Source organism: Molothrus aeneus, chromosome 3 (genome assembly GCF_037042795.1).
Source record: "Molothrus aeneus isolate 106 chromosome 3, BPBGC_Maene_1.0, whole genome shotgun sequence".
Classification (NCBI taxonomy): domain Eukaryota; kingdom Metazoa; phylum Chordata; class Aves; order Passeriformes; family Icteridae; genus Molothrus; species Molothrus aeneus.
The window spans coordinates 104,406,856-104,434,251 of record NC_089648.1 but is presented as its reverse complement, the minus strand read 5'-3'; the positions used below and the strand labels follow the sequence as shown (position 1 = coordinate 104,434,251).

The window sequence follows — 27,396 nt, the reverse complement described above, 5'->3', positions numbered from 1 at the left end:
AAACCTAACTAAGTATTTAATATGCAGTCAAACCTATATGAACTAATAATGTTTGCAGAAATTTGAAAAATGACATTTAAAACCACCAAGATTGTTAAAATGAAAACAAAATAAATCTCTCCCAGCCTGTTATATATAAAAGACTTGGTTGTGTCTTCAGTTTTAGCCAGTACTCATCTCAGAAAGGTGAATGTAACTGAGCTTTTTGGGTCCCCTGCTCCCCTGGATTTATTGTTTACTGTAATTGTTCTGTGGTTCTGATTCTTCTTCATAATCCTGCTGCTTATTGATGTAAAAGAAAGGAGTCCTTGTGATTGTATAGAGTAGGATAGATTTCCTCACTTGTTCAGGGAAATTGCATTGTGAGTATGCTTTCAATGCAGTCATGTTATCTAGTTTATATACACTAATTGTTATGTGAAGAGGCTGTTTAAAAAAAACCCACCCTGTTTAATCTGTTGTCACGCCATCCTGCTTATCAGCGCATGTATGTAAGAGCAGTGACAAGAGGCAAAGTGGCAATTCCACTGTAGATGAAGTTGTTACAAATACAGAAAACAAAAAATGTCCTTCCTTTTGCTGCTAGTCCATCCCCTTGCTTTGGGATTAAGTGTATTTTAGATGTCCTGCCTTTGGGACATGACCTGGTTGTACTTCTAGATGTCTTGAGCCCAACTGCTGCATAGTCTACATAAAGTTAAACTATTCTTAAACACACAATACACTCACACATGCGCACACAAACCCCCCAAACAAGCATGAAGCCCCCAAACCTTTAGAACAAAACTGGGGGGAAAAGATGGAATCCAGTACTTATGGAGATGCATCTCTGTTATCATATTGCAGAACAGTGCAAGAAGTTCATAGGAGAAAATGCTAAACCAAATTATGGTTGTCAAGTCACAATTCAGTCTGAACAAGAAAAGTTGTTAATGAAGCAATATCGTCGGGAAGAAAAAAGAAATGCCAGAAAAGAAAAACAAGCTGTGGAAGATGGAGAAGGTTCTGGAGAAGGACAAATGTCCTTTGATCCCAAAGAGCTGCGGATGCAAAGGTAATAAATCCCAAAAGTTGAGAAATGCTTCTATTGTAATTGCTACTTCAACATATCATAACAGTTTATTTGCTTTTAGCTTGCTTTGGTGATTAGGTGATTCTGACTTCAAGACACGTTTTATTACAAGTGTAGAATTTTTTTTAATATGAAAACCTAATTTTCAGGAAAGAAAGCAGTGATTTGCTTAATGAGAATCTTCTTGATCTCATCTCTGTGGGCTGGAATTGCAGATTAGTGGGGTAGGCTATCTTTCTTAGTTCCTGTATGCACACTGCTTGCTTAGGATTTATGAAGTCTGTACTAAATCTATCAGAACTATCTTTCTTTTTCTCTCTCAAGATTAATGGGTACTATTTTCCAAGTTGACAGCTAGAAGGTAGTGGGAGGAGTAGAGGAGGGAGAGAATAAGGAGCAAATAAGCTGTTGTATTTTGTATTGAGAAAAATATAGTGAGACTGGTATCTAACTGTGAAATCATGTTGCTGTGTTGCTTAAAAAGAGTCAAAACTACTTTTAGGAAAGCCTTGCATTTGTTGGGTTGCATTTCTGAATTTTACCTAAACTGTATGTTTTAAGGTTTTGGTCTAACTAGTGCCAGAGAATAATACTGTAATTTTTTTTTAATTTCATTTCCTCAAATCTTGCTCTGACTTTAATTCTTGCTCTGACTTTAATATAACGTGCTAGGTTTTTGTGATGGCAGCATGAAATGGGCAGAATTCCTGCAGGTATTTTTCTGCCCACAGAGAACTAGCGCTTCTGAATGCTCGAAGTATGCCAGTCCTAGGTAGAAAGAGAGAGATGAGCGTCGAAAAAATTCATTATCCACATGTCTATGATTCCCGAGCTGAAGCTATGAAAACATCAGCATTCATTGGGGGTGCAAAGGTATGTTGGTGCATGACCCTTCTTGAACAGTACATCTTTCCCCATGAGTAATGTGCAGCAGGGTTCCCTTTGTTTCCTTAGTCTCCTCCTTCTGGAATCCAACGTATGAAGCAGTGCTTCTTTGCAGAGGGTTTCAAACGCTTTGATATATTTTATTTTTATTTCGACTCTGGAAGAAATAATATAATTTTCAACTGATGTATTTGCTTTTATTTCTAGGGTCATTTTAATTCTTAAGATATTATTTTTCTTTCTTTTGGATACCTTTGAATTGACTTTAACAAAATAAATGCTTTATGAAATTCTAGACCTAATGGATTCTGAAATTTAATAAAACAGAATTATCTTTTTTGGGGTTTTGGGACTATTTTCTGAGTAGTAAAACTGATTATTTTCCATTTGGGGGGCTCAGTTCTATCTACAAAAAGGATAAGTGAGATTTGCTTTTGGTTTGGATCCATTTTTTTGAGGAAAGTGATAAAGCATTGTTCAAAGTGAGTTATTCATAATGACACTTTCTGTTTTCATACTTTTAATTAATTTTCCTGTAATACGCTTTCAGGTGTTCTTACCAGAGTCAGTTCAGCGAGAAAATAATAAAATGTATGAAGAGGTGAAGATCCCCCATAGTGAACCAATGCCTATTGGTATTGAAGAGAAAATTGTTTATATTAAAGACTTAGATGAGGTGAGTATACCATTTCAAAGACATTAAATTGGTTTTTACTTTGCATTACCAAAATTTAACTGGAAATATTGCCAGTTTTTCCAGTGATATGTGATAGGTAAATGCAGGCAGTTAATTTCTTCACTGCGAATTTGAAGAATATTTATTGGGGAACGTAGTTCAGTGGTACAATCCCTTTCATGTTGACTCAGATTCAAGAGATTGTTCATAAGTTGCAGTTCTCCATTCCTTTGGCATTACATTTTCAGTTATTTATGGTTTTGAGCTGTGATCTGAATCATTGAAATGAAAGTATTACAGTGGTTCTGTTCTCTTCTGAAGATCACAGGAGAAAGTGAGCCTGAGCTTCTGTACCTTGACCTGTACAGGTTGGCTTCTGACTACACAGCACTATTCTGCACCAGCCTTACTGTCTGATGCAGTTCAGGGGTGTTGAATATGGTGTTATGGACTGTGTGGGGTGCAAAGTCATCTCAAAATGTGCTTTGATGATAGAAAGTAAAGAGCAGAGAGGAAAAAAGAGGATAAAACAAATGTTAATATTTCAACTTTTACCGATTTAAAATGGTGAAAAAGCTGAGGTAAGGGAAGTAAATTTCTTGTTTGTTATTTACAGTCTAGAACTTGCAGTTCTCCATCACAGGTAACTTTTTACTCCTTGTTGTATATGTCAAATCTATTGAAAAGGGGAAGATTTGGTATTGACTTGAACAGAGACATAAAAAGCAAGCTCTGTGTACAGAGAAGGCTTTATGTCTCTTAGTTCTGCAGCATATAACGTGGATACATTTTTCCATCTTTTTCTCTCTGGGAAAGCAGGAAATGGGAATAAATGCAAGGCACTTTATTGGGATTCTGAATAAAGATTTAACTCTTTGAAAACAGAAGGCAGTTTTAGAATCTGAATCTATTCTTTTCGCTTAGGTGACAGTGCTGTGTTTATGAATTGACTGACAGCCCTTAACCAGATTGAAAAATACAGAAACTGCAGCTATTGTCATTTTATATGACAGTATTCAGCATGACAGCTTTCTGCAATAAAATGTCTTTTTCCTAAGTTAAATACTACCTACTAATCTGTAAACTTTTTGGAAGAAGTACCAATATTTCAAAAGGCAGTAAGTGGTTCCAGAAAAAATATCGTTCAGAAGAAAAATACCTATCTAAAATGAATAGTTTTGAATAGTTTGCTGGTTTTTGCACATGTAATATTTAAAATAAATGTTAAAAAATACATCAGTTGTCGTGAACGGCGGAAGAAATGCTTCACACAATATGCGTGAATTGCAAATCTCGAAGTTTATTGAAACCCCACACATATTTATATTGGTGTTAATGAAGCTTATACATATTGCAAAAGCTGAGCTCATTATTGGTTAAAGCACACTTAGATCAACCACACCTACTTCTATCTTCTAACAATTATTTTGCTTCTATGTTTGCATTCTTCTAACTTTTCTACCTAAGATAACTACATTTTCTGGCAAGCGATTTTCTCCCCCGTCTTCCCGTTTCAGGGAAGGTCACTGTGACCTTTGTCAGTGATTGGACACTGGTTGCTCAGTTCCCAGCTTGTTTCTCCTATCCTTATCCATTGGTATCACATCGAAATGTCCTTTCTCAGCTAACCAATTTTCCAAAAAGCTCTCTACAATCAGTTATACAAATTTAATCAGTAATTGTCTCTTGCAGATTGTGTATCATCAAGAGGTCTGCTTTTCAGTTTTACAGTGAAATTTTGAAACAGAAACCATCTTCTTCAGAACTTTATTCTTTGATATGATTCTTATTACATGAAATCAAATAGAAGTGTCAACAACAAAACCAGTTTTGATTGTTTGAACACACATGTATGTAATTCTTACTCCTAACTTTAGTATTGATTTGAGACAACAGATGTCAATTTCATGAAGTTTGTCCAGCTGAGGACTTCCCAGCTTCTTGATTTCACTAATGATACTTATAGATTTGAAATTTGTTAAATAGAAATTTTTTATCAAGGAGCTAAAAGAGGCTGGAACTCCCACTGAGTAAGTTAAGACATCCTTTGTTAAGATGTATCTTTGTTAGGGCAAAATTATTTTCTTTTTGTTTTCTCTGCATGACTGTTTTAAATCTCTAAGCTCAGAAACACCTTGGTTGGTGTTTCAAATTTTTGCCAATTAACTGGAGTCAGTTTAGAGAGCATGAAGATTTGCTGTCAATATGTTTTATTTTGGATTAAGTAGTGTAAGCAAAAGCAGAAAAATAATGATTTTCAGGTATTTCCTAGCATGTATAGGTGCTCATTAAATAGCTCTATTGTATCTCTGTATGGATATTTTTGCAGAATTATCTAAAATTTGAGTAGGTGGTCAAGGAGTAGAGATGACAGTAAATATAACTAGATAATTCATGACTAGGAACTTCTAAAGACGTCCTGAGGAAGTTGACAGTTCTGCTGCTGTTGACTGCTATGAGGTGCCATTAGTGGTAGAGTTTTGATGTAAGACATTTAGTCCAGACATAAAAGTACTCAGCCTGTTTAACAAGTCAATATACATGCAACCCATAATCCCCAGGGGGAAAAAGGCACAGAACAACCAAGCCATTTATTGTTGCTGGGGTTTTGAGTATTATGTATTGAGCTTTATAAGCACTTGCTATTCTCTGAGGAAATCTTGATGGTATTAAAAATTATAAATATTCTTCTTCCCTTTCTTTTTAGTCTGCATGTTTTCATTTGCACAAAAATAAGTTTAAGAACTTTCTATCTGTTTCTCATGATCTATGTGATTTTGATCACATGGTCAGCAGGAGAATATTCGTGCAACATTTATTGCAGCATACACCATTGCATTTCAGCTTTGAAACTCCTAAGGTCAGAACTGCGTTCATAAGGAGTTCATTTATATTTTGAACTGTTGGTCAGAAGTTAAAGCTCTGCATCATATAAGTTGGAAGTAATCTTGCGTTTAAAATTATTTAAAGTATTAGTTAAGATTAGTTAAGTTTAGATTTTCTTATTTCCTGTAAACACAGGTTGAGAAGAGATGAGAGAAATGTATTCCTCTAGACTAATTCTAACAAACCACATTTGAAGCATATATATACTTCCTTTTTTAATAGTTTCTTATGTGAAAGCATAAGGCAAAATGGCAAAACCTCTACGAACCAACACCAAAGGCAGCAGCAATGCCTTAAACCAGGACAGATATTAACACAGGGTTCTTTTCTATAGGATTGGCAGTGTAGCCAGGGTGCATCCGCCACTGCACTCCACAGTGAAGAAATAACACATTTAAGCTAGTTTTAGTACTATATTATCTGAAATCTTATGGATGGTATTTTCAAGGTAAGTATTTAGTTTAGTGAGGGCCTCCTTGCAAAAGGTCAGAGTTTTCCTAAAAGGTTTATGACTTCATGATTAGTGAAATAACTGCCTGAAAGAACGCAGGTGCTAAGATGAAACTCAAATGAACTGATAAAGGTCCAGATTTTTACAGCTACCATTCCTACTTAATCCCATTATGCACTGCAAATATGAGACCAGGAGTGACCAACCCTGCACAATTTGGCAGCCATAAAAACATTCCATAGCATGTCATAAACAGCTGGCTTCAGCACTCTCCCACTTTCTGTGGTGTTCCTTTTTCAGCTTTGCCTCCTACCTTTCTCCATTGTGATCTGAACTGCTGTGTCACTTCCCCCAACAATCTCACTCCACCTGTGTTGTCTCATTTGGTTTGCTTCCTACCTATGTTGGGTTGGGAGCAGGAGCTGGTGGCACAGAGGGAGCTGTGCTGCTGCTCAGGAATGTTGCTGGTGCTCAGAGGTGGAAGGGTGCACTGTGTGCCTTGGAAGGAGTTGCAAAGGGCTCTTACAGAAAGGCCACAAATCCCCCCCCCCCCAGCCCCCTTTGTGAATACCTGTTTTTCTTGACATTTATTATTTCTCAGAGAGCTGTGGTTTTACCACTGTTCAAGCACAGGTGGTTCCTAAGTAGCTGCTTGGTCACACCAGTTTAATCTAAAGTATTATGATTCTACCATTTGTACAAGTGATGTGCCAGCTACGTTGTTTCACTAACGAGAATTTTAAAAATTGGGAAAACACAAGCTTAGCTTTATTATCTTTGCTCAGTTGACATGCAGCTTGACCATTAGTGAAATATATTTTTTGTATTTATTATAAAGGTGGTTTTGTGCCAGGCTTTTTGCCAAATAAATGTACCTTTAAAGTCATAAAGTTAGGCCAGGGAAAGTTACTCTTCAAGATTGTGAAAACAAGTTTTATCAAAAAAATTGCTGTTTGTGAAAAATTACTTCAGCTTTTTATCTAAAGTGGGTGTTCAGGGTAGGATTTATTTCTTTTCTTCATGTTATTTCCATTTCCTTTTACTAGCACTGCTTAATGATCTAAAGAAAGGTATTTTTTTTCTGTCTGCATTATGTGAAGGAATTATTACAAAATCAATATGCTCTCTTTTCCTGTAATGTTTTCTTGTTTTTAGAATTGTACAAGGTAAGTCTACTGAATTAAAGTATGTGTGTTTTTGGATAAATTACATTTTTCACATCCAGAATATTGGATCATTAATTCCAAAGTTGATCTTAGTGCATATTTCAGTTGCTTATTTTCCAAACAGCAATTGATGGTTGAACCGTATGGAATAATTTAAAAAAATATTTTGCACTTACTGAAATCTTGTCATTTATCCAATGAATTATACTCAGAAATTGCTCTGAGGAGAGTTTAAAAGTTCTGTAATCATTAGCCCCAACTTAAGACAAGAAAAACCATGTATGTCAAGGTACAATTGGTTTCATGGGTGGTAGTGCATATTAGGGATTGCACTCGGTCTTCATAGTTCAGAGATGGGGTGCCCAAAGAGGGTTGAATATGTGCAATACCAGGTGAACAAAAATATTGGAGTTAAGATTCAACACTGATGATGATCTTAAAGCCTACAAGTTCTGGCTTAACTTTCTTCAATATGTGAGTTAATGGTATTTTCTCATTTTTTTAGAATTTCAGATACTATGTGTAAAATTTCTGCATCAAATTGTTTGATTATTTCACTTACTCTTAAGTGAAGCTTTTAGGCATTGTTTCATTAAAATTCTAGAAATAAATATTATTGCTTTGGCTTAAAGCAAGCAAAAATATGTGCTTCATGCTGCACCAGCAGTTTATTGTCCATCTTGTACAAAATTATCATATTTTCCATTAAGAAAATTCTGTTTTTTAGTAGAAACAGTTTATTAACTCTTCATCAAAAAGATCTGTTGCTATGATGTGCAAGCTGTAAAGTGGCGTTCTGATTTTAAAATTACCTGTAATCTCAGGTTGCAGAAGTGCAAACGCGCTCTGTGACTTGCTACTGATTCACCTTTGAAAGACACTTGCTATGCTTGAATATAATTCATTGAATGTAATATTTTTAAACATGTGCCTTACTTGACTGCAGCTTTCACTGCAGATAGATGTCACTATATGATTTCCTGAATGCTAAGTTCTTTTGTCTTTCAGCAATGAAGAACATCTTCCCATTATGATAAATCAAAAAGTATTTTGAAAATAAAAAGTCTTACTTTATTGATATAGCTTTTAATACTAGAAATGGTACTATAACATTTTTCAGGATTCATAAAACCTTTCTACTATTCTAATACGCCTTTGACAGTAAGATGAGTTTTTTTGTGCAATAGGATCACTGATTTTAACGAGTGACAGATCAGTAACCTTATTTTGTGTAACACCTTTAAAATAAAAAAAGATATTTAAATAGTTTAGAGGAAAAAACCTGATATGGTCATGTCAAATTGATCTGATACTGTATTTGAAATACAGGTACATTGCAGGGATAGCAAGGCTTTATGCATGTTATAGTACAACTTTGAATTAATTGCATAATGAAATGTGAAAGTCTGGGCTCCTTGATTTAACAGGACAAGTGGATGTCTCAGCTTCAGTGAGGCAGAGTTCTTAGGAGCACAGCTTGGGAGTATCAGCAGTTATGACCACTCTCCAATAACCAGGAGTTTGACAAGTTGAAAACTTAACACCAATGGAGAAGATTAGTAATGAAGTAGGTAGATATAAAGGAATAAATATGTGATTAACAAATACTTTACCGGTGGATAATTTTGTCCAATAATTTGAGATTATTTTTTCAAACATAGTTCCACCTATGTCTACTTTCTCCTAACAGGAGAATCTTTTATTTTTATCTGGAGTCTGTATCAAAATATATAAAGCAGGTTTCCTAGAATATCAGAATAAGAGCTTGAGCTAGTGCTGAAACAAGAGAGAAAAGAATGAACTGTCTCAAAAGAGCTGAACTGACCATAAAGATCTTCTCTTTTAAAGTAATGATAGTAAAAGACCAAAAATAATAGAATAGTTTTATATTTTTCATAGTTATTGTTTTAAAATCATATTTTGAAATGCTTGTCGGTAAGGACTGTGATTTTGTAGTAGTTTGCCTTTAGAATTTGAAAACTGTGATTTTTGACTCACCAAAAAGCTGTTTGGTACTATTACAGTCTTTGAGAGGACCTATCTCTTAATGCAGCATAAGAAATTGAAACTATTTTCTCTGAAGCATCTCCATGTTTGGCAGGTGTGACTTCTCTGGAGTCTGTCATCCATTCTTAGTCCAACATTATCACAGACTTAAAAAAAGACAGTAATATATACATTTTACATAGTTTAAAATATTGTTTTAAACTACATCTATATATATAAAACACATATGTACAACATGTATATGGGGTATGTGTATATAAATATTTCCCATTAAGAGTTGGTTATTAAAGTATCAGAGGCTTTTAAATAGACCACTATTTTATATGTCTTTTTCTATGCCTCCCTCAGCTTGCCAGATTTCTACTATTTTATTTTTAAGAAAGATCTGTATGCAAAGGAGATAGTCAAGCCAATTTCTGTCGTTATAAGAGATGTATGTAGGATGCAAAAAAAATAGGGAATGATGAATAATTGGAGGTAGATGAGAACTGAAGCATGATCTGATGTCAGATTCTATGAAAAGCAGAAGATGGCTTTCACTGAGCAGCAGCCTGCACTTACTGGAACAATATGTGTCTATCCACCATTGTGGAAGTAATAAACAGTTCACCTCTTTTGGGATAGGGAGGAATGAAGGTAAAGGAAGCAAATATGTCACATCTCACATAAGTTTTGGACGTAGGCATTATATAATTGATCAGATGTAAGCCTGTATTTGCTCAAACTACATCCTTCTTGGCCTATTTATATGATGTGGCTTTTATTTTTGGTATGATGATGTGGATCAAATCACTGTAATGTGGCCATTTTAAAACAGACTATATTTATACAAACTGGAAGGATTTTCACCAGAAAAGTAAAATGAAATCAGGCTTTTATTATTGTCCCATAAGAATGGGGATTATAGATGCTTTCTTATCATTTCGGTTTACCACGATTACAGAAGAAATTGATAGATAACCACTTGCACCCACAAGTCCTTCCAGATTGTACAATATGTCTGATTTGAAAAAGCAACCAGCATAGCAGTTAGCAGTGTAACTCTATTTTTCTTATTCCAAAATAGCGTTTTCTTTCTACTTCTGCCATAAACCTGTCATTTGGTAGACTGACAGCAGATTTATTTGCTTTGGTTTGACACTGGGCAAGTTGGATCCTTTTAGAATCAGACTGAATGAAGATTTCCTTTGCAGCATGTGCTGTCTTAGCTTATCTACACAAATTTTTCAGAAGACTTTTCAGTGTAAGACTATTTTTTTTTTGGCCAATAGGCTTCTCCTTGTTTTCAGCTGTAATATAATGCCCTTACCTACCTTGTAGTGTCCTGAAATGGAATGCTTAAAATATGATCTGATCATTTGTTCTTTCACTTGCATTTGTCCTAGTCTCATGTGCACTTTAGTTCAAGACATTTTGTAATCTTGTGCTTTTAATTTTTTTAAGATTACCAAGGCATTTATCTTTTTTCTTTAAAAATCAGGTTGCAGGTGCTGTTAGGATATAGTAGATTGTATAATGCTGAGTGAATTGACCACCAAACCACAGCTGCGATGCAAAGAGTAAATTTATTTCATTACCTCGCCAGCAAGGCTGGATGGCAGAGATACACAGAGACACAAGCTCCCTCAGGCTTAGCTCATCCCAGCAGGCAGAGCCACACAGGGACACAGGCTCCCTTAGGCCTAGCTCATCCTAATGGACAGAGGGGCAAGGGGGAGGTAGCAGCCCCACTACCAAACCCAGTTTATCACAGGGCTTCCCACATTGGAGTTTATCACAAGGCTGTGCCTTTATGATCTCTCTCGAAGCAGGGGGCTCAAGCATGTCTGTGAGAGGTCTGTGGGAATGTGTTATCTCAACACAGGAATCTTCTCAGAATACTTCAAAACAGGCAGAAGATGAACAACACTAGACACAATAAATGGAGTTCTCCCACACCAACATTCTTAGCAGTCCCAGCCACAAAGTCACTTTGAGCAAAACTGTTACATACTTGTCAAATTGTCTGGTTTGAACCCTTTAGTCCCAACAAGCACTTTTTTTTTTTTTTGGTGTTAGCTTATTTATTTACATACTCATAATAAGACTCTTTTAACATCTTGTAAGTTTGATGGTGTTACATGAACAAACCACATTTAAGACACTGAAGATGCTGAGAGGGGCAAGGATGCTATTGAAAAACTGGTAAATATGCTCTTTGTTGTATGTGTGCTTTTATGTACACTTTTATTTTCAAGGGCTTGATACTAATGACAACAGGCAAAACCCACTAGTAAGTGTAGATAAAGCAAGAAAAAAATCCTTGTGAGTAAAAAATAATGTTTTCAAATGTCCTTTCATTAGTGAGGTTGTAATTGAAGCTTTAACAGATCTTCTCATTTAGAGAGACTGTTGATTCCATGTACAACCTTTTTATTAAAGAGCTCTGTAAAATCTGGCATTAACTCTTCTTGGGCAGAGAAGTTCAAAGAGAAGAGCAATTAACTGATAATATGGGTCAAAGTCTAATAGGGGCATCTGTACTGGTGAATACAGAGAACTTCATTTATTTTAGTCTGTTCTTTAAACTAGCATGGCTGTGTATAATACACAAAGCAAAAAATTACTTTAAAATATTTATTAGATACTGTCTTGTAAGAGTTTCATATGTTATTTTAGTTGTTTAGGTTGCTCCTTTTCATGCAAGTAGTAAATATGAATAGGGAAATGGACTTTTTAATATTAACATGAGATAAAATTGACTGCATCTGATTTGAATAAAATGTTAAGCCTGTTTCATTTTCTACACAGCTGCCAAGTGTGTTCATATTGTGTAGTGGTGCCTCTGAAATAGTTGAAAATCTGATGGGAACACTTAGAAAGACAAACCAGTAAAGGGCAGCAGCTGCTGAAAAACACTTGCTGAGCTACTGTGGGAGTAGATGCATCTGCCTGTACCTAGAAGTAATCTAGCAAAGTACCTGCTTTTACCTGTCAGGATTTTAATTTGTGTAAAGATTCATCCAGTAAAACTGGTTCTGAATACTTAAATAAAGAAAAAAATAAGGGTGGTTTTTTTTTTGCTTTGTTTTTGTTTGTTTTGTGCAGAAGAGCACCACTTCTCTGCAATTTTCTCATTCTTATAGCTAGTTTAAGTTCTTCTTGTAATAAAATACAAACCCAGATTTGGCAGTGTAGTTTGCTATTACAGGATACAGCCAGTCTGGAGGAGATTATGCTGCCAAAGATGAGGTTTTCAGTTTTTGTTTGGCTTAGTTTGAGAGATGTATCTCAGGGGGGGTTGTGAGAGTATATGTTATCTTTTTCATTGTAGCATATTTCATTCACTGTTGATGGTAATGCACAAACAAAAAGAAATTTTGCAATCAGAACTAATTAGACAAATTTTCCAAATAGCTTTTTAAACTGTTGTACTTTTTGTCTTTTGGTACTTAAACTTTTATTGTTCCCACATGTTGGTGACCCTATCACACAAGGTCATCATCCCTCACCTATCTTTTATTTTCCTGTGGTAAGAAAACTTCTGTGAACACTGCTAAGTTTAGCTGCAATTCATGAAAACAAAATAGCTGTGTTCTTGTAGAATACTGACTATGCTTGTAGTCTTTTCTTGTAAAATTTAGGAAAAAGTCTTCTTATATGTATACTGTAAAACAGGGCTGCCATCTTGCATAGCAAAAGTGTCAATTTAAGTGAAATGGGGAAGAAAATTGAGCTGAAGAAAGATTATGACAGCAATAGTTAATCAGGGAATATTCTTCTGTTTGCCATTCTTTCATTTTTACTTGATGTGTTAAAATTATTAGTAATTTCAGCTATAATTACCTTCCAAGGCATTCTGATAGTTTTTCTGGGCTTTGTTAGGTTTTGTAGGAAGAAATAGTTTGTTGTGTTAACATAAGCTAAAGTAAATAATTCGAAAACATTATTCTGAAGTGCCTTCTACATTAACAGATTAAATATTCACTTCTACATGAACATTTAGAACTAATGCCTCTGCATGCATAAAATAGTATTGAATTAATTAGGGGTCATTTAAAAATAAAATACTGAAAGAGATCTGTGCTTCAAAACTATACAGTAATATGAAATGTTGTTAGCCTGCTCTTAAAAACAGAGTTCCTTGCTTTCAAGGAAGATAATATTGTGGATTGATTTTTGTAGAGTAAACCAAATGACCAGTAAAAATTCAAGAAGCATTTCAGATGGACATGTTCTTACACAGTGCAGCTGCATGTAGCTCAAAAGAAATGCAGCTTTCTGGTTCACAGCATTCTTTTCCCCTTGTACTTAATCACTGTAATATTTGAAATCCAATTATGTCTACCTGGTGACTTTGCAGCTGTTATGGGGTTTTTTTGTCCTCATTAAATGATCATAACAAGTGAAATATTTAAATTGAGAAAGCAACTTTTTAAGTTAATTTTTCATTCTTTAGTCATTGACTTGAATATGGACTTTAGTATAAAGCACATGCAGAAATCTGAAAAGTTTTTAATTAAAACAACTCAAAGTAGTTTCAGTTGTTTTGGTAATTAAGACTGGAGAATGAATAACGTGTTCTGCTGCATCCTGTTTAGGGAATAGCCACTTCTCAGTGGAATTTCACAGTGTGAGTATGGAAGAATGCAGTAGTCTGCTTTACTTTGATAGCATCCCCAAAGGCAGACTTTCAATCTTAGGAGTATTCAGTCTTCATTTAAGGTGAAATACAGGATAGTATCTTAAATTCTAATTCAAATTATACCTAAGACCAAAATTGGTTTTAATTTTTAAGAAATGTAATCTCAGAGTGAGAATTTTGAAAGCCAAGGGAGGTATATGCTACTTCTTAAACACTGCAATATTTAAAAGATTAACTCTCACTCAAATTATTTTTGACAAGTTATGGTTTGTCTGATTTTAATGTTGTCTTTAATTAGCACAAATTTCTGTATGCTCCTTAAGAAATGAATCTTTTATCTTAGATGAGGATGGACTGTGTCTTTCAGTGGTAGAAACAGGACTGAGATGGTTCATCAAGGGATTTACGTAGATATCACCAAATAATTTTAAATATTTTTAAAAGATTTTGAGGTAGAGGAGCTATATGACTAGAAGACTGACTTTATAACTGATGGGCTATGTTATTAGTGACATTCTTTCAAAACTGCAACAAGAAGAAAAAGGATAAATTTCTCTTGATATGATGCAGTTGTTACAAAATCTTCCAGCTAGTTCATAAATGGTGATTCATAGAGGAATTCAATTACCAAAAAGTAATTTTTATGTAGTTTCGTAGCATATCATAATCTCTTTACTTGGGAAATGTTAACTGAAATAATTTTGTATTGGTTAGAAAAAAAGACTTCAGTTCCTATGCTGCATGTTAGTAGCCTAACTTTTTTTTCAGCAATAGCCAGAATGTATGTGGCTACTTTCTCAATGCCTTCGTTGTCTTTCCTTATTATTTGCTGGGTTTTAATTTTTAAATTTGCCTTGCAGTGCCTATATTCTTGAAGAACTAGGAAAGGTTTTTCTATATTAACTCTTTGATTGCACTTGCTTTTGATTCAGTGTGCATCTAATAGTGATGGTTTTTTCCTCTTAGAGATGCACTGTGTTTTCCCAGTGGAATAAATTATGAGAGCAATATGCCATCAACAGAGCCAGGAGTCTCTTTTAGTTGTATTTAAGTATAAGAAATAATGAGAGTGTTCTCATTATTGGAATTGGAATTGGAATTGGAAAAAGCCTCAACAGTACCTGAAGAATAAACTGTAGCATATGAACATCATCAGTTTCCTTGTTGCTCCATGTAGAAAAGTCAAGGAGATAGTGGAGATAGATCCAGCTCAATACATAGCAGGCCAGGACATCTAAAATGTTTCTTAAAAAATTGTAGATATTTTGAACATAAACTTTAAATTTTTTTTTTTAAATGTGTACAGTTTTTTCTGTTTCACTCTCCTATAGTTTTAGCTTTACACAGCATATTTTTTAATTTTATGAGGAAGAAAACCTTTATTTGGTTACATTTAATATGGATGAAATGTGATCAAATTAAGCCCAAATCCTTCTATCCTCATAAGACTTTAACTTCTGAGGTTATTAGGAAATGCCACAACTGTTGCCAATTTTCCTTCAGCTGCATTAGTTCAAGGTAATTTTTGTGTGTAATTCACAAATGGCATCAGAAGGCTCCAAGAGGAGGCTGTGTTCTGATCTCCATTTCATTGCTATAATCTGGAATAATTCTCTTGACATTGGATACTTTTGAGTTTGCAGCAGTGTCACTGAAATCAGAATCTCTCCTGTGTGTCTGTTTGGATGCCAAAACTTATGCACATTTTCTGTAGAAAGAGTTGCTTTTATGGAAAAATCTTTCTGAAACACTTTGTTATCCAATTCCTCAAATCGAATCACCAGAGGGTATAATGACTCTGTCTATAATCTTTTGTCATATTATAACTAGGTTGATAAACACAACACAGTTCTCCCAGTGAGGGGAGGTGATCCCACAAGCCATTCCAGTTTTTTAACCCAGAGCAGTGAAAGCCTTATAGTGCCATAGTGGGGTTCTGTCATGTCCTTCAAACTGATTTGGGATATATACATGCAGATGTCTTTGGATTTAATCTATAGAATTGAACCCAAGAATATTTTGCAGTGTTGTCTTTTTAGTACAAGAGTAAGTGGTTGAATAATTCAGAAGTCTGTAGAAAAGGTATGACTGCTGCAGTTGTTTGTATAGTGTTGTTCATCAGTTTATAGAATGGTTTATATAAAATAAAGTTGGTGACAATGTAACTATAGACTTACAAGGATTTTTGTTGAAATTGCTTTAGGTATGTAAACTCTTAGCTGTCATATATGAAGGTAAATATTTTCCCTAAAACCTCTTCATTTTGAATAGATCATTTTTCTTTCTTCAAGAGTGCAGAGGGCACTCATGACAAACAAAACAAACAAACAGAAACAACAAAAAAAATCAAAGAACCAAACAAAACCACAAACACACAAAACCAGAGATAGAGGCTTTTTATTCTTTGACTTGTTTTGGTTTTCACTTGCTCCTTTTTTTCAAGGAGGACCTGTTTCCATAGTTGGTAGGAGAATATTATGCTCCTGAATTTTGCTACAATTTGTTTTTTTAAAGGAACTGTTCTGGACTTCTGTGGATGGAGTCTGGATCTTCTTTAGGGAAAGTTTGTTTCTTGAACAGCACTCACTGTTATGAACTGCCCAGAATTTTGACATTTCTGAGAATTGAGTAATTCAATAAAACTCTCAGTGTTTGGCAAATATGAAATATAAAAGGTCTCGAGAGGCAATGTTTAATGATGATTTAGAAGCAACATTCCAAAAAAAGCAAGGTCGTAATAATTTTCATAGTTTTTGTGTTATGGTGACTTTGAGCTGGGGTGATCCTTTAATATGGAATGAATATATAACTTTTTTTCCTCTCAGGATACTTCCTTTTACTCCAGTGACCTCTGTTAGAATCCAAGAGAATTTTGCAGTGTTCATTTTGAGTTTAAAGATCCTAATATAGCTTGAAAGTATGGAAATTCCCCTGGTTTCTGATGGCCACTGCTACTTAAATACTTACTGCATTAACCAGTGAATGTGGTGATAATTTTAAAATAAAGACTCTAAAAGATGATGTTTAATTCCAATTAAGAACATATTTAAAGAAGTCTTATATGGGCTCCTCTGTTCTAAAATATCAGACTATAATTTTACCCTTGTGGTTCATTATTTCTTGTTTCTAGGAATTCTTCTGATTTCTTAATCTTATGAAAGGACTAGAGCATCTTTTGGGTGAGCAGAGTGTGAGAGAGCTGAAGAGGAGGCTCAGGGGGAATCTGACAAGTGTATAAAAATACCTGATGTGAGAATGATTAACAAAGAGGGAGCCAGACTCTCATCAGTGGTGCCCAGTGGCAGCACCAGAGGAAATGGGCACAAATTAAGACACATGAAATTTCATCTGAACAGAGGAGAGTCGTTTTTTTACTGTGAGGTGGTGGAATACTGGTACACTTTGCTGAGAAAGGTTGTGGCGTCTCCATCCTGGCTGATGGTTGAAATGTAGCTGCATAGGTGTAAATGATGCTGCTTTGAGCAGAGGGGCTGAACTGGATGTTTCTAACTTAAATGATTCTGTGATCTGTGGTTACTGCTAACAGTGACCCCAATAGCCCATACCATGCAAGAATTGCTTTCAGTTCTAGGCTAGTCAGGTGTAGCAGGTATGGTGTTGAAATAAGCTGCTGGTTCTCTGGTGCCCTTTGTTATTTGCATCTGTCTAACGTGTTTTACTCCAAGCTTCCTTTATAGCACATAACTCTTCAGGTACTACACTCTGGATGAGATATAATTTGTACTTACTTGAAGAAATTGTAATGCTGATTATGGCCCAAAGCCAGTCGTAAGCTCTATTTGGTACGCTTGTATAATTTTCATATCTCTGTGTATGCTACTTGTTCCTGCAAAAATTGTTCCCCTAAGTCCAATGAAATCTCACTGATATGATTTGGTGCTAAATGGAGCAGATCCAAACATCATGCAGTTTTTCTTTTACGTGTTATGAGCCTTTGCTTAAAATGTATATGCACACTTTGAAAGACAACATTTCAGTCTTTGGCGCAGGTAGGAAATTATATTTTCAAATAGTTCTCCTAAGAGAATAGAAAAAATAATTTTACTTTTATGCTATTTATATAGTTACATTTTTATTTATTTCTCTTCCTAAATCTCACGAGCTACCACTTTTTCATGGAAGTAGCAGAATATGAAAAGTATCATCAGGAGAGGGAAGCTGTGGAAGTCCCCAGGTATAACATCTATGTTTATTTCTGGGTGTACCTTCAGTAACAAAATAGGATTTACACTGGCACAAAAGTGCTTAAGTGTACAGATGCATACTTAGAAAGCAGGGGAGAACTAATTATTCATAATTCAGAAGGATAGGGGGAATGTATTTATTAAAATGTGTATGTGTATATACATACATATAAAAGCATATGTTTGGGTGTGCATATGAGTATATATGCATAGGTACGTGGTTTAACCAACAACATTCTAGGGGACAGTGGAGGGGAAGGATGACCTAGAGATTATTTATGTGTCAGAACAAGGAACATCAGAGCTTTGCATCCTGAATTTCATGGCTTTTATGTAAAAAAGCATGGATTAGTCATACTATTACCAGTTAGATCAATTAGCTTTTTAACTGAAAGTGTAGTAGAACAGCTGACTGCAAAATGGGATTTGTTTCACCTGGGATACATAAGGTACTTTGCATAAAATAGTTCTACATTAAAATTAAGCCAATGAGTAGGGAAAATACTGAAAGCTCAGCCTTGGCTTATGGGTGCAATGGATTATCTCTAAGATAAATGGGTATAATCTTATTACTTTGTTATAATATGACAGAAAAAGTCATCATTACGGAGCATTTCTACAAGGCCTTGGTGATGAATTGCATGACTAAAACTCTATCTTAAGTGCTGATGGTCTGTGCTATTTAGAGCAGATGCTGCCACTACTGTGTTGCTAAAGCAGTTGTGTTTCTGCGCTGAAGCTTGCCTGCAGACTGAACTGTATGGACTCGTTCATTAATATTGCTTTAATCACTTAAACAAATTTATCCTATTTTTAAATTGCTGTCAGAGCACCAACACACAAATATCTTTCTGATGAAATTTCTGGTTTAGAATATCTTGATTAAGTGTAATCTTATTTATTCATAAATGCATTAGTTGTAACAATAAATTCGGTGGGAAAGAATTGGAAAGCTTACTGAAGTAAAATCAGGGGATTTATTCATTCACATCACAGCTGCTTTGAGTATCATCTGGTTTGTGGAAGGCGTTGCTTCTCAGTGGCTTTTCATATTGATTCATACTTGTTCAAAAATGGCATCGTCTTAGGCTTGAAATCCTGTTAGTTGAGAGTAACATTCAGATTGTATTCTACTCAAACTTCCTATGGTTTGTGTTGAATTCTAGGGATTAATCAGCTGTAGAAGGCTAAAAATATTGCATTCATGTCTCATTCATTTTCAGTAAAAATCGCTTTTTGCCATCCAGTGGCTACCAGTCCTTTAAGCAAGAAGAGGTTTCACTGGTTTATCTGAAAAGGAGTTGGTCTGTAGAAACCATGGCTGATGTTTATGTGCCAGAGGGGAAAAAATTGTTTTCCATTTTAAAAATATGTAGTATGTGCAAATGACAATTTAAAAAAACAAATCTTCCAGTACCTTTGTCAAACTGTGGACTTCCATGCGTACTGTTGCATTTCTGTATGCTGCCTTAATATTTTATAAGGGAAAAACTACTGGTTTCAAATGATGCATTTGTACTTACTGCATGGAATAAAATGGAATTTAGAGGAAAGATAATATTTTTTAAGTTAATGGGGACTTAGTTTGAAGAAGTCTTAGGATATTTTTTTCCTCTGGAGGTAGTTTCTCTTGTAGCTTTTTTAATCCTTAGTATAATCCTGCAGAGTTAACTTTCAAAGATCATTCATTGACTGTTTTGTGATTCTAAATGTTTTATATTGATTTGTGAGTGTTGGCTTGAAAATTAATTGGTGTATTAAATAAAAAACTAGGTTCTGGTTCAAAATACCATTATTTTTAAAAAGTACTACTAGTTCTTAACCAGGCTTTTTTTTTGTTGGGTTGTTGTTTTGTTGTTGGTTGTTTGTTATTTTGTGTGTGTGTATTGTTTTTGTTTGGTTTTGGTTTTGGTTTTTTTTTTTGTTAATCTTTATTCTGCTCTTAATATCCTGTTTCAATAGGCTTAGCATCTTTCTAGAAAACAAGCTGAAGTTAATTTTTCTAACTTGCTATGCAGCTTCCTCTATTTTTTCCTGGAACATCTGTTTTTTTATTGCTGCTTACCAAGTCAGTCTTAATCCATGGTGTTAAAATTTTCCAAAAGGAAGAGAGGCAGGAAATTATTTTTATTTTTCTAAATATGTGTTTATTTTTGCTTACAATTGCATATCCTAGGGCTATAGTATATGTAATTTCTGCCAAATGTAGAGGAAAGGAAAAAGATGTTTTATGCTGCACACTTAAAGTTTAAGAGAAACTGGAACAGCATATTTTTATGGGCAGTAGTTTAAGAAAACTTAAGATATATTTAAGGGTATTAACAATCACACTGCTGTAAGGTGATCTGTATGTGTAAAGCCACACAAATTCAGCTGGGTGAGTGTGAAAAATTCCTGTCATCCATTTCTGAAGATACTTAGGCTGGGCTTCATTTAGACAGCAATGTTTCTGCTTTTGTTTAAAAACTGCTTCTTTAAATAATGCAATATTGTGTAATGTAGTATTTTATTAGTTCAATTCTGTAATTACCAGTTGTATTTGTGAGTTTCTCTCTGTAGATCCTTTGTTATAAACACTCTAAATGATTTCATCAGTGTGAACTTTATACAGTGTTTACAATAGCTTCTAAAAGCAACTCAGTGGAATGGGAGGGGACAGGAAAAACCCAACCAATTACAAAATACCTGTCAAGAAATCTCAAAATGAAGTAACAGACAAGTTAGAAACCTAAAATGACTAAGGAGGCCATACAAATAGCTGATTGAACCCTGACAGCACTGAGATATTCAACAGGTCTCCCAGAAACATTTAATGTTTTATGATTCTCATTCATGAAGATGAAATGAATTTTGAAGATGACATGCAAAGTATACATTATGTATACGAAACATGGTGCAAAAGAAATAAGCTTTCTTCCTGTAGTGTTGCAAGCAGAATAAACTGTGCAAAAACAGTGACAGTGAAAATTGTTGTGATCTTGAAATTCAGCCACTAAAAATCTGAAGAAACTTGATGAAAAGTTCTCAAATTAGTTGCGTTAGATTCTTTATTTTTCTTCACCAAAGACGATGGTTTAATATAGATGTTTGGATATTTTTGAGATTTTTTAAATCCAACAAATACAAATGGACGTCATTATTTGAATGGTACTTGGTCTTTCAGTGAGGCATAGGAAGTTTTCAAGCCAAAAGCTCTAAGACAAAGGCACTGTTAAATTGAAAAGGACGTTTTTCAAAGAGAAAGTGTGTTGATTACACAGCATTTTCATTGACTTCTATATCAGTGAATGTTGTTTATTCATGTTCAAAGCCATCTAAAATAAAACTACAGTTGATTAGTCATTAATTACATCATTCCTATAGACTTAAGAGTAGAGCATTTTCATTTTTTGTGAAAATGGTCTGTTAATTTAAATTTGTAATTTGAATCATAGGCCCTCACATGAGGCTACTACAAGGAAGCTGCACCATAATGATAGACCTAATTTTGTTTGTTGCAAAATTAAGTGAAGTATTTGATTTAAATAGCTGTTGAAGCCCTCATTCCTAAGCTTGCATTACTTGGGGAAGCCCTGCTCAAATGATTGGTTAGTATTGGAATGAATTGGGAAGAATATTTGGTATTGGAGAGGCTTTTACCTTAGAAAACTATTGTACATTAATTCAAGCACCTAGAATAATGGAAAAGAACTTCATAAGATTCTTTGAGGTCTGTTCTTTACTGTACTTTTGTTCCTACAAGTAAAGTAAAAATTAGAATCTTCAAATATATCAGTTAGATACTTTTCATTCTTTGTAATAGAAGCAATGCAGGCAATTAAATCTGTAGGAAAAAAATAATTATGTACTCTGCAGTCTATTTTAAACATCTGTGAAAAGTAACTAAGAAAAAGTAAGTTTATTGGAAAATTAATTTCATATTTTAAGGGCTGCTCCTCATTTGCGAAGGTTTTATAATCTTCAAATGCAAGTTTTTCAAAACATTCTCTAAGTTTGTTTTGGACTACACATACAAATTTTATGTTCCTTTTGGTACTGCAGCTTGTTATGAATATTGTTGGAGAAAGGTCTGAACATGGACAATTGCAAGATGGAGATCTTTTGAGGTGCAAGAGAAAGCTTTTACTGAATTTGTGTGTCTGTGTTTGCAAAACTGAACTTTATTGAGTTCTGTTGTTTTACTGCCTCCTCTTCTAGTAGTTTTTCATCTAGTTTTTCAGTAGTTTTTTTAGATTTTGAGGTGTATATTGTTCTTTTCCTGTTAATGCTGTTTTGCTGATGTTTAGTTACTAATAGTTCCATATTTTACTGCATATTAGTTTTGGTGCCACTCTTCAGTAAAAAAATTAGGTGGTGAAATAGTATGAGGCTAAAGATTTTGATTAATTTTAGCAGATGTTATCCTGCTATAATTTGTTTTCTTTATTGATTCCTTATTTGAGGGTTGAGTAAGTAGTACCCTCAGAATAAAAACAAACTTGGAATAATAAATATATTACAACAGGTATCTGAAGGTATGTTTCCATGTGTTCTTTGCACAGATACACGCACACATGTACAAACATCTATGAAAAGATATGTGTGGTTTTTATTTCAACAGATTGGACAACTTGCTTTTAAAGGCATGAAAAGGCTAAACCGAATCCAGTCTATAGTTTTCGAGACTGCCTACAACACAAACGAGAACATGCTGATCTGTGCCCCCACTGGAGCTGGGAAGACCAACATTGCCATGCTGACAATCCTTCATGAAATTCGCCAGCATGTCCAGCATGGTGTTATCAAAAAGGATGAGTTTAAGGTAGGAGTTTAATGAACCAAATAACAGCTTTTTAACTTCTAAGGTAAAATCTATTATATGTTGTACATGGAATATGTATTAGACTTTTCCAAGTTAAAGATAAGACTAGTTTTGATTTACTTCATTATTATTAAAGCTATTCTTATTTGTGTTCTAAAAATCTTATTATGTGAATAAAAAGCTATGAAAATGCATTTAGCTTTCATGCAGAACCAATTTTCAAAGTGATGAGGCTGTATAAACAAAATCCATTGTCCTTTAAACAGCTGCACACTTATCCAACAAAGATAACTACTTCTCATATTTCACTATTAAGATTTTTCACTGTAAGTGCCTGGCATCATATTTCACAATAAATTGTGATTTGTAGTGGTTGCCATGAAACAGATGACATTGTGGGGTTTGCTCATTTATCAAGTGAGTGTTGTTTTGCTGCAGATTGTGTATGTTGCTCCTATGAAGGCTTTGGCAGCCGAAATGACAAATTATTTCAGCAAGCGTCTGGAACCACTTGGCATTACTGTGAAAGAGTTGACTGGTGATATGCAACTGTCAAAAGGCGAAATTCTACGAACACAGGTATGCTTAATCCTTCCAAATACTGTTCTCTGTGTGTGTGCATTTGTACCTCTTCATAGGTACACTGCTCTTCAAACTCCTTCTAACAGTATTGGTTAATCAGCTGAAGCTTTATTCATACACCTGTAATTACAGTGATTATGTACACTGATATAAGTTCAGAATTCTTCAATAAAAACTGTCTTCGAGAAGTTTAAAGTTTAAAGCAAATTATAAGTTCCAAATAAATCCAGAATGCTGTAACAACATTGTTACTAATATATTAAAATAACACTTACCTTCTTTTTTAAAAAAAACCCAACCAATAAAAATCCAACCAAACAAAAAAAAAAAAAAAACCAGCAACAAACAAAAACTGTAGGTTCCTGTTATTGGCAAATCTTACTGTTCCTCATTTGTACTTGAAAAGTATAAGACATCACTAGGCTAAACATTTGAACCATTATAGAAATTAGAATTTTATTCATAGAAATGAATAAAATTTGTAGGTTTAGCCTCTTAAATAGGATTGTATAAATGGAGATTATTTTGTTTTAGCAGACACTTTTTGCCATATTTATTTCATGCTGTTTGTGTCAGTGAAATATCATTTTTCTAAAATCTTAAGATACTTGTATACCTGTTATTGCATACAGTTCCATGTGATTACCCTTTCCCCTTCTGCCTCGTCCAAGAAACAGAAAAAAGAACTGGTTGTATTACCAATATGAACATTTATAAGTATATTAATTGTTGATCTAGATGAGTGATATTTTAACAGTCTTAACTTTGAGATATTTAACATTTTTATGGTGAGTGGAGAGAAAAACCCTTCACATGACAAGAATATATGTAAGTATGTAATGAATGATTAGGAGGACCACTGCAGTGGTTATCCAGTGTGAAGCTGTGAATAGCAATTAGAAGATGTATATGCATACATATTGGTACATAGAGTCACAATAATGTGGTAACCAATAAATAGCAAACCAATACCAATGAGTGACAGTAAAATCACTGGTACTTTATCAGAGTGACTTTGCGACACCATCTACCTAAAATCTGAGTTTACAAAATTAAAAAAGTTTGGTAGGAACTTTTAGTAATTGAAGTTATTTAGATACACCAAATTACCATTTTAAATTGCTTCCTGTTTTCACAGTACTTTTCAGCTAGGGCACATAATCAAGTAGATCATGGTTTTAATAAAGAGAGAGATAATGTGTAATCACTGCTGAAACTGAAAGTGACAGTAGAAAAGCCTGCTCTGAATGTAAGGACAAAGCTGGATGAACAGAATGAATGTAGAATGGAAAAGTGCTGTTTTACTTGCTCTACTAGTTAGCAATATAATTGCTACAATCTCACCTCATTATTAGTACTCTGCTTATATCCAGCAAAAAAAGTAAGGGAACAAAGGAAACAAAAAATATTCAGGATTTATTAAAAAAATGTGTATGGGAAATAGTTTACAAAGCTGAAATTTATTACTCTTGTAATGGGAACTTACTAATATATACAGTGTACTAACTTAGAGAAACTTAGTAAATTGAGTGTAGAAAGACTATCTGGTTCATCATGCTGTTTTATTTCATCTAGCATGCCACTACTAGTATAAGTCTTAATTTTGTTGTGGAGAAGAGGCTAAAGCAGATTGATTTATAAAAATCAATGAGAAATAGAAAAGGGAGGATGTGAGTAAAATCTTTTTTTTTCCCCTGCTATGGACTCATTTAATTGCTTTGAAATTAGCTTTTTTTGCCTGAAACTTACCTTCAAGGGATTTCTACAGTTTCCTATGTATGTCATGGTATAGAAACACTAATCTGAAGTGTATTTGTAGTCTCAAAACCTTTGGGAAGAGTGGAGATGAAAGAAAAATGGTGTCCAGAAGAGGAAAAATTTGGAAGCCATTGTATTTGTGACCCAAAACTCAGTTCCTACATTTTCAAAGAAACTATAGTTGTTGATTGATTTCAGTTTTGCTTGTGCTCAATTTTGTGTCTTTGGTCTTCAAAACATTGGGAAGGTTAAAAGGAAAAAAATACAAAGGCTAAAATTCTGGGACAGTGAAATAACAATTTTATGTTTCCTCTTGTTTGTCGTATCTGGTCAGTCTTATGATTAATCAGAAATGTGGAAGGTGAGATGAGAGATGATACCAATCCAAGAGTTACCAGTGTAATTGCTGCTACTGTTCTTGAAGATTCTGGAGCCCAGCAGTGTGCAATGTTTCATTGCTGCAAAACAAAGCAAATATGTGGCATATTAGAAACTGAGGAAAGAGCACTTGCTTGTGCTAGATATTGCTTATTGTTCTGCACATATACTGTTTTCTATCAAAACTCATGAGCTTTCTTTGCTCAACTAGGCACTTTAAACCACTTCATCCAAGCAGGTTTCTTTCACCATTTTTTACCCTGTATTACATTGATTCTTGCTTCAAAACTTCATTTTACTTGTCAGCCTCTCTAATGTGCACATTTCTCAGAAAGGAATACTCTGATAGGTGTTGCTACTTTCTTTATAGTTTCAGATTTGCTTTGCCAGTCATTGCTCTGTTTTCTAGCCTTTAGTAGTGTAAGTAATGAAGTACCTTTGTTTAACAGAAAAGCAGTTTTTCCTGTAAGAATTAATGCTACAGCAGGTAGATGCATGCACACAATTTATATACACAGGGACAGTATGTATCATATATATATTTTATATATATATATGAGGCAGTAAAAGACAGAGCAGGATCATCAGCTGAAGTAGATGCTGGTATTTAAGGCTGGATAACATTTTCACAAGATCTCAGCTGGTACTTCTAGGCAACTGAAGGCCTGATAAATATCTCCTGTGACAGTTGTCTTCTGCCTGTTTTCTGAGCAGTTGCATTTTCACTACCTTTATTTTTGTCCTCAGGTGAATCAAATCAGTCACGATGAAAGATGTAAAAATAAGGTGATTGTCAGGTATTAGTTAGAAGTAGTGCTTAAGTGACAATCCTGATCATTTTCTGCTTCCTTTCCATCCTGCTTGCTTCATCCTTCATACTTTGCCTGTGTATATTTAAAGGAATGCCTTTTGTAAGTTATTACATGTAACTCTACTGCTTATCCTGATGAGGAAAAATTGCTTTATCTGACAAATTGGTAACTGTCTCCCTTCTCAGGAATGCACCCTTAATGTACAGTGGGAGCTACCACTGTTATTTTTTTCTACAAATATTTTTAAAGGATATAAATGCTAGCAAAAAAGCAAGGTAACAAGGAATTCAAATTTTCATTCCCTTTATGGTGGAATAAAATCTTTTAAATATTTTTGAAAACTTCAATTAAAAAGGTCTATAGCACATTTTCCAGCAATAACTCTCTCTATGCTTTCCATGCTGTCATTTATACCCATCCAGAAGGTAGCCATGTTTCTTGCTGCTCCATACTTCTATGGTATTACATACATTATATGATTTTATAATGCTATTATTGAATATTCATTAACGTTACTATGTTTCCAACACACTTCATAAGCTTTTAAAATAAGTTATTTCTGATTTTACTAATAATGAAATTGATTTAAAAAGAAAAAGGAAAATAGTTTTTATTGACTCTCCAGTCAGTTTTCCAACCCGCTCCCCACATCTTATGCACTGTAAGCCACAGTTACAAGTTTAATGTGGGATGTGTTAAAACCCTGAGACAATTTCCCTTCATGGAAACATAGAATGATTTGACCTTGCATTTGCAACAAATACAATGTAGTTATAGTTATCTTTTGAAAGTTTGGAGAATACAGCTGGAATTGGAGCAGTATAGATTTATAAGGTAATCACCAAGTCTGAAAGCAGTGCCTTGCCCTGGGCACAGTGTATTGCATCATGAGTGGCATCATGCCTTGTGCAAAACAGTGGTACAGAGTGCAGAAATGCCTTCTGGCCTTAATACAAGGTTAGTGGGCATCAAAAATGTAGAAGATAATTTCTTTTTTAATGTTTTATGTGAACATAGCATAAAACAAGGTTAAGATCCTTAGCATAACATAGTAAAAGCTTTTCAAGGTTTCTTCCACCTTTATAAACTTTAA

General features: G+C 34.4%; 1 protein-coding gene across 1 annotated transcript in view; it reads left to right on the top strand.

Moving 5' to 3' along the window:
- ASCC3 (activating signal cointegrator 1 complex subunit 3) overlaps positions 1 to 27,396 on the top strand; it is a 251,664-nt gene that overhangs the window by 41,355 nt on the left and 182,913 nt on the right. Inside the window, exons 6-10 of the mRNA XM_066547531.1 lie at positions 847 to 1,054; positions 1,804 to 1,945; positions 2,508 to 2,633; positions 22,573 to 22,773; positions 23,212 to 23,352. Coding sequence (XP_066403628.1) covers positions 847 to 1,054; positions 1,804 to 1,945; positions 2,508 to 2,633; positions 22,573 to 22,773; positions 23,212 to 23,352 — 818 coding nt within the window. The remainder of the gene's footprint in view (positions 1 to 846; positions 1,055 to 1,803; positions 1,946 to 2,507; positions 2,634 to 22,572; positions 22,774 to 23,211; positions 23,353 to 27,396) is intronic.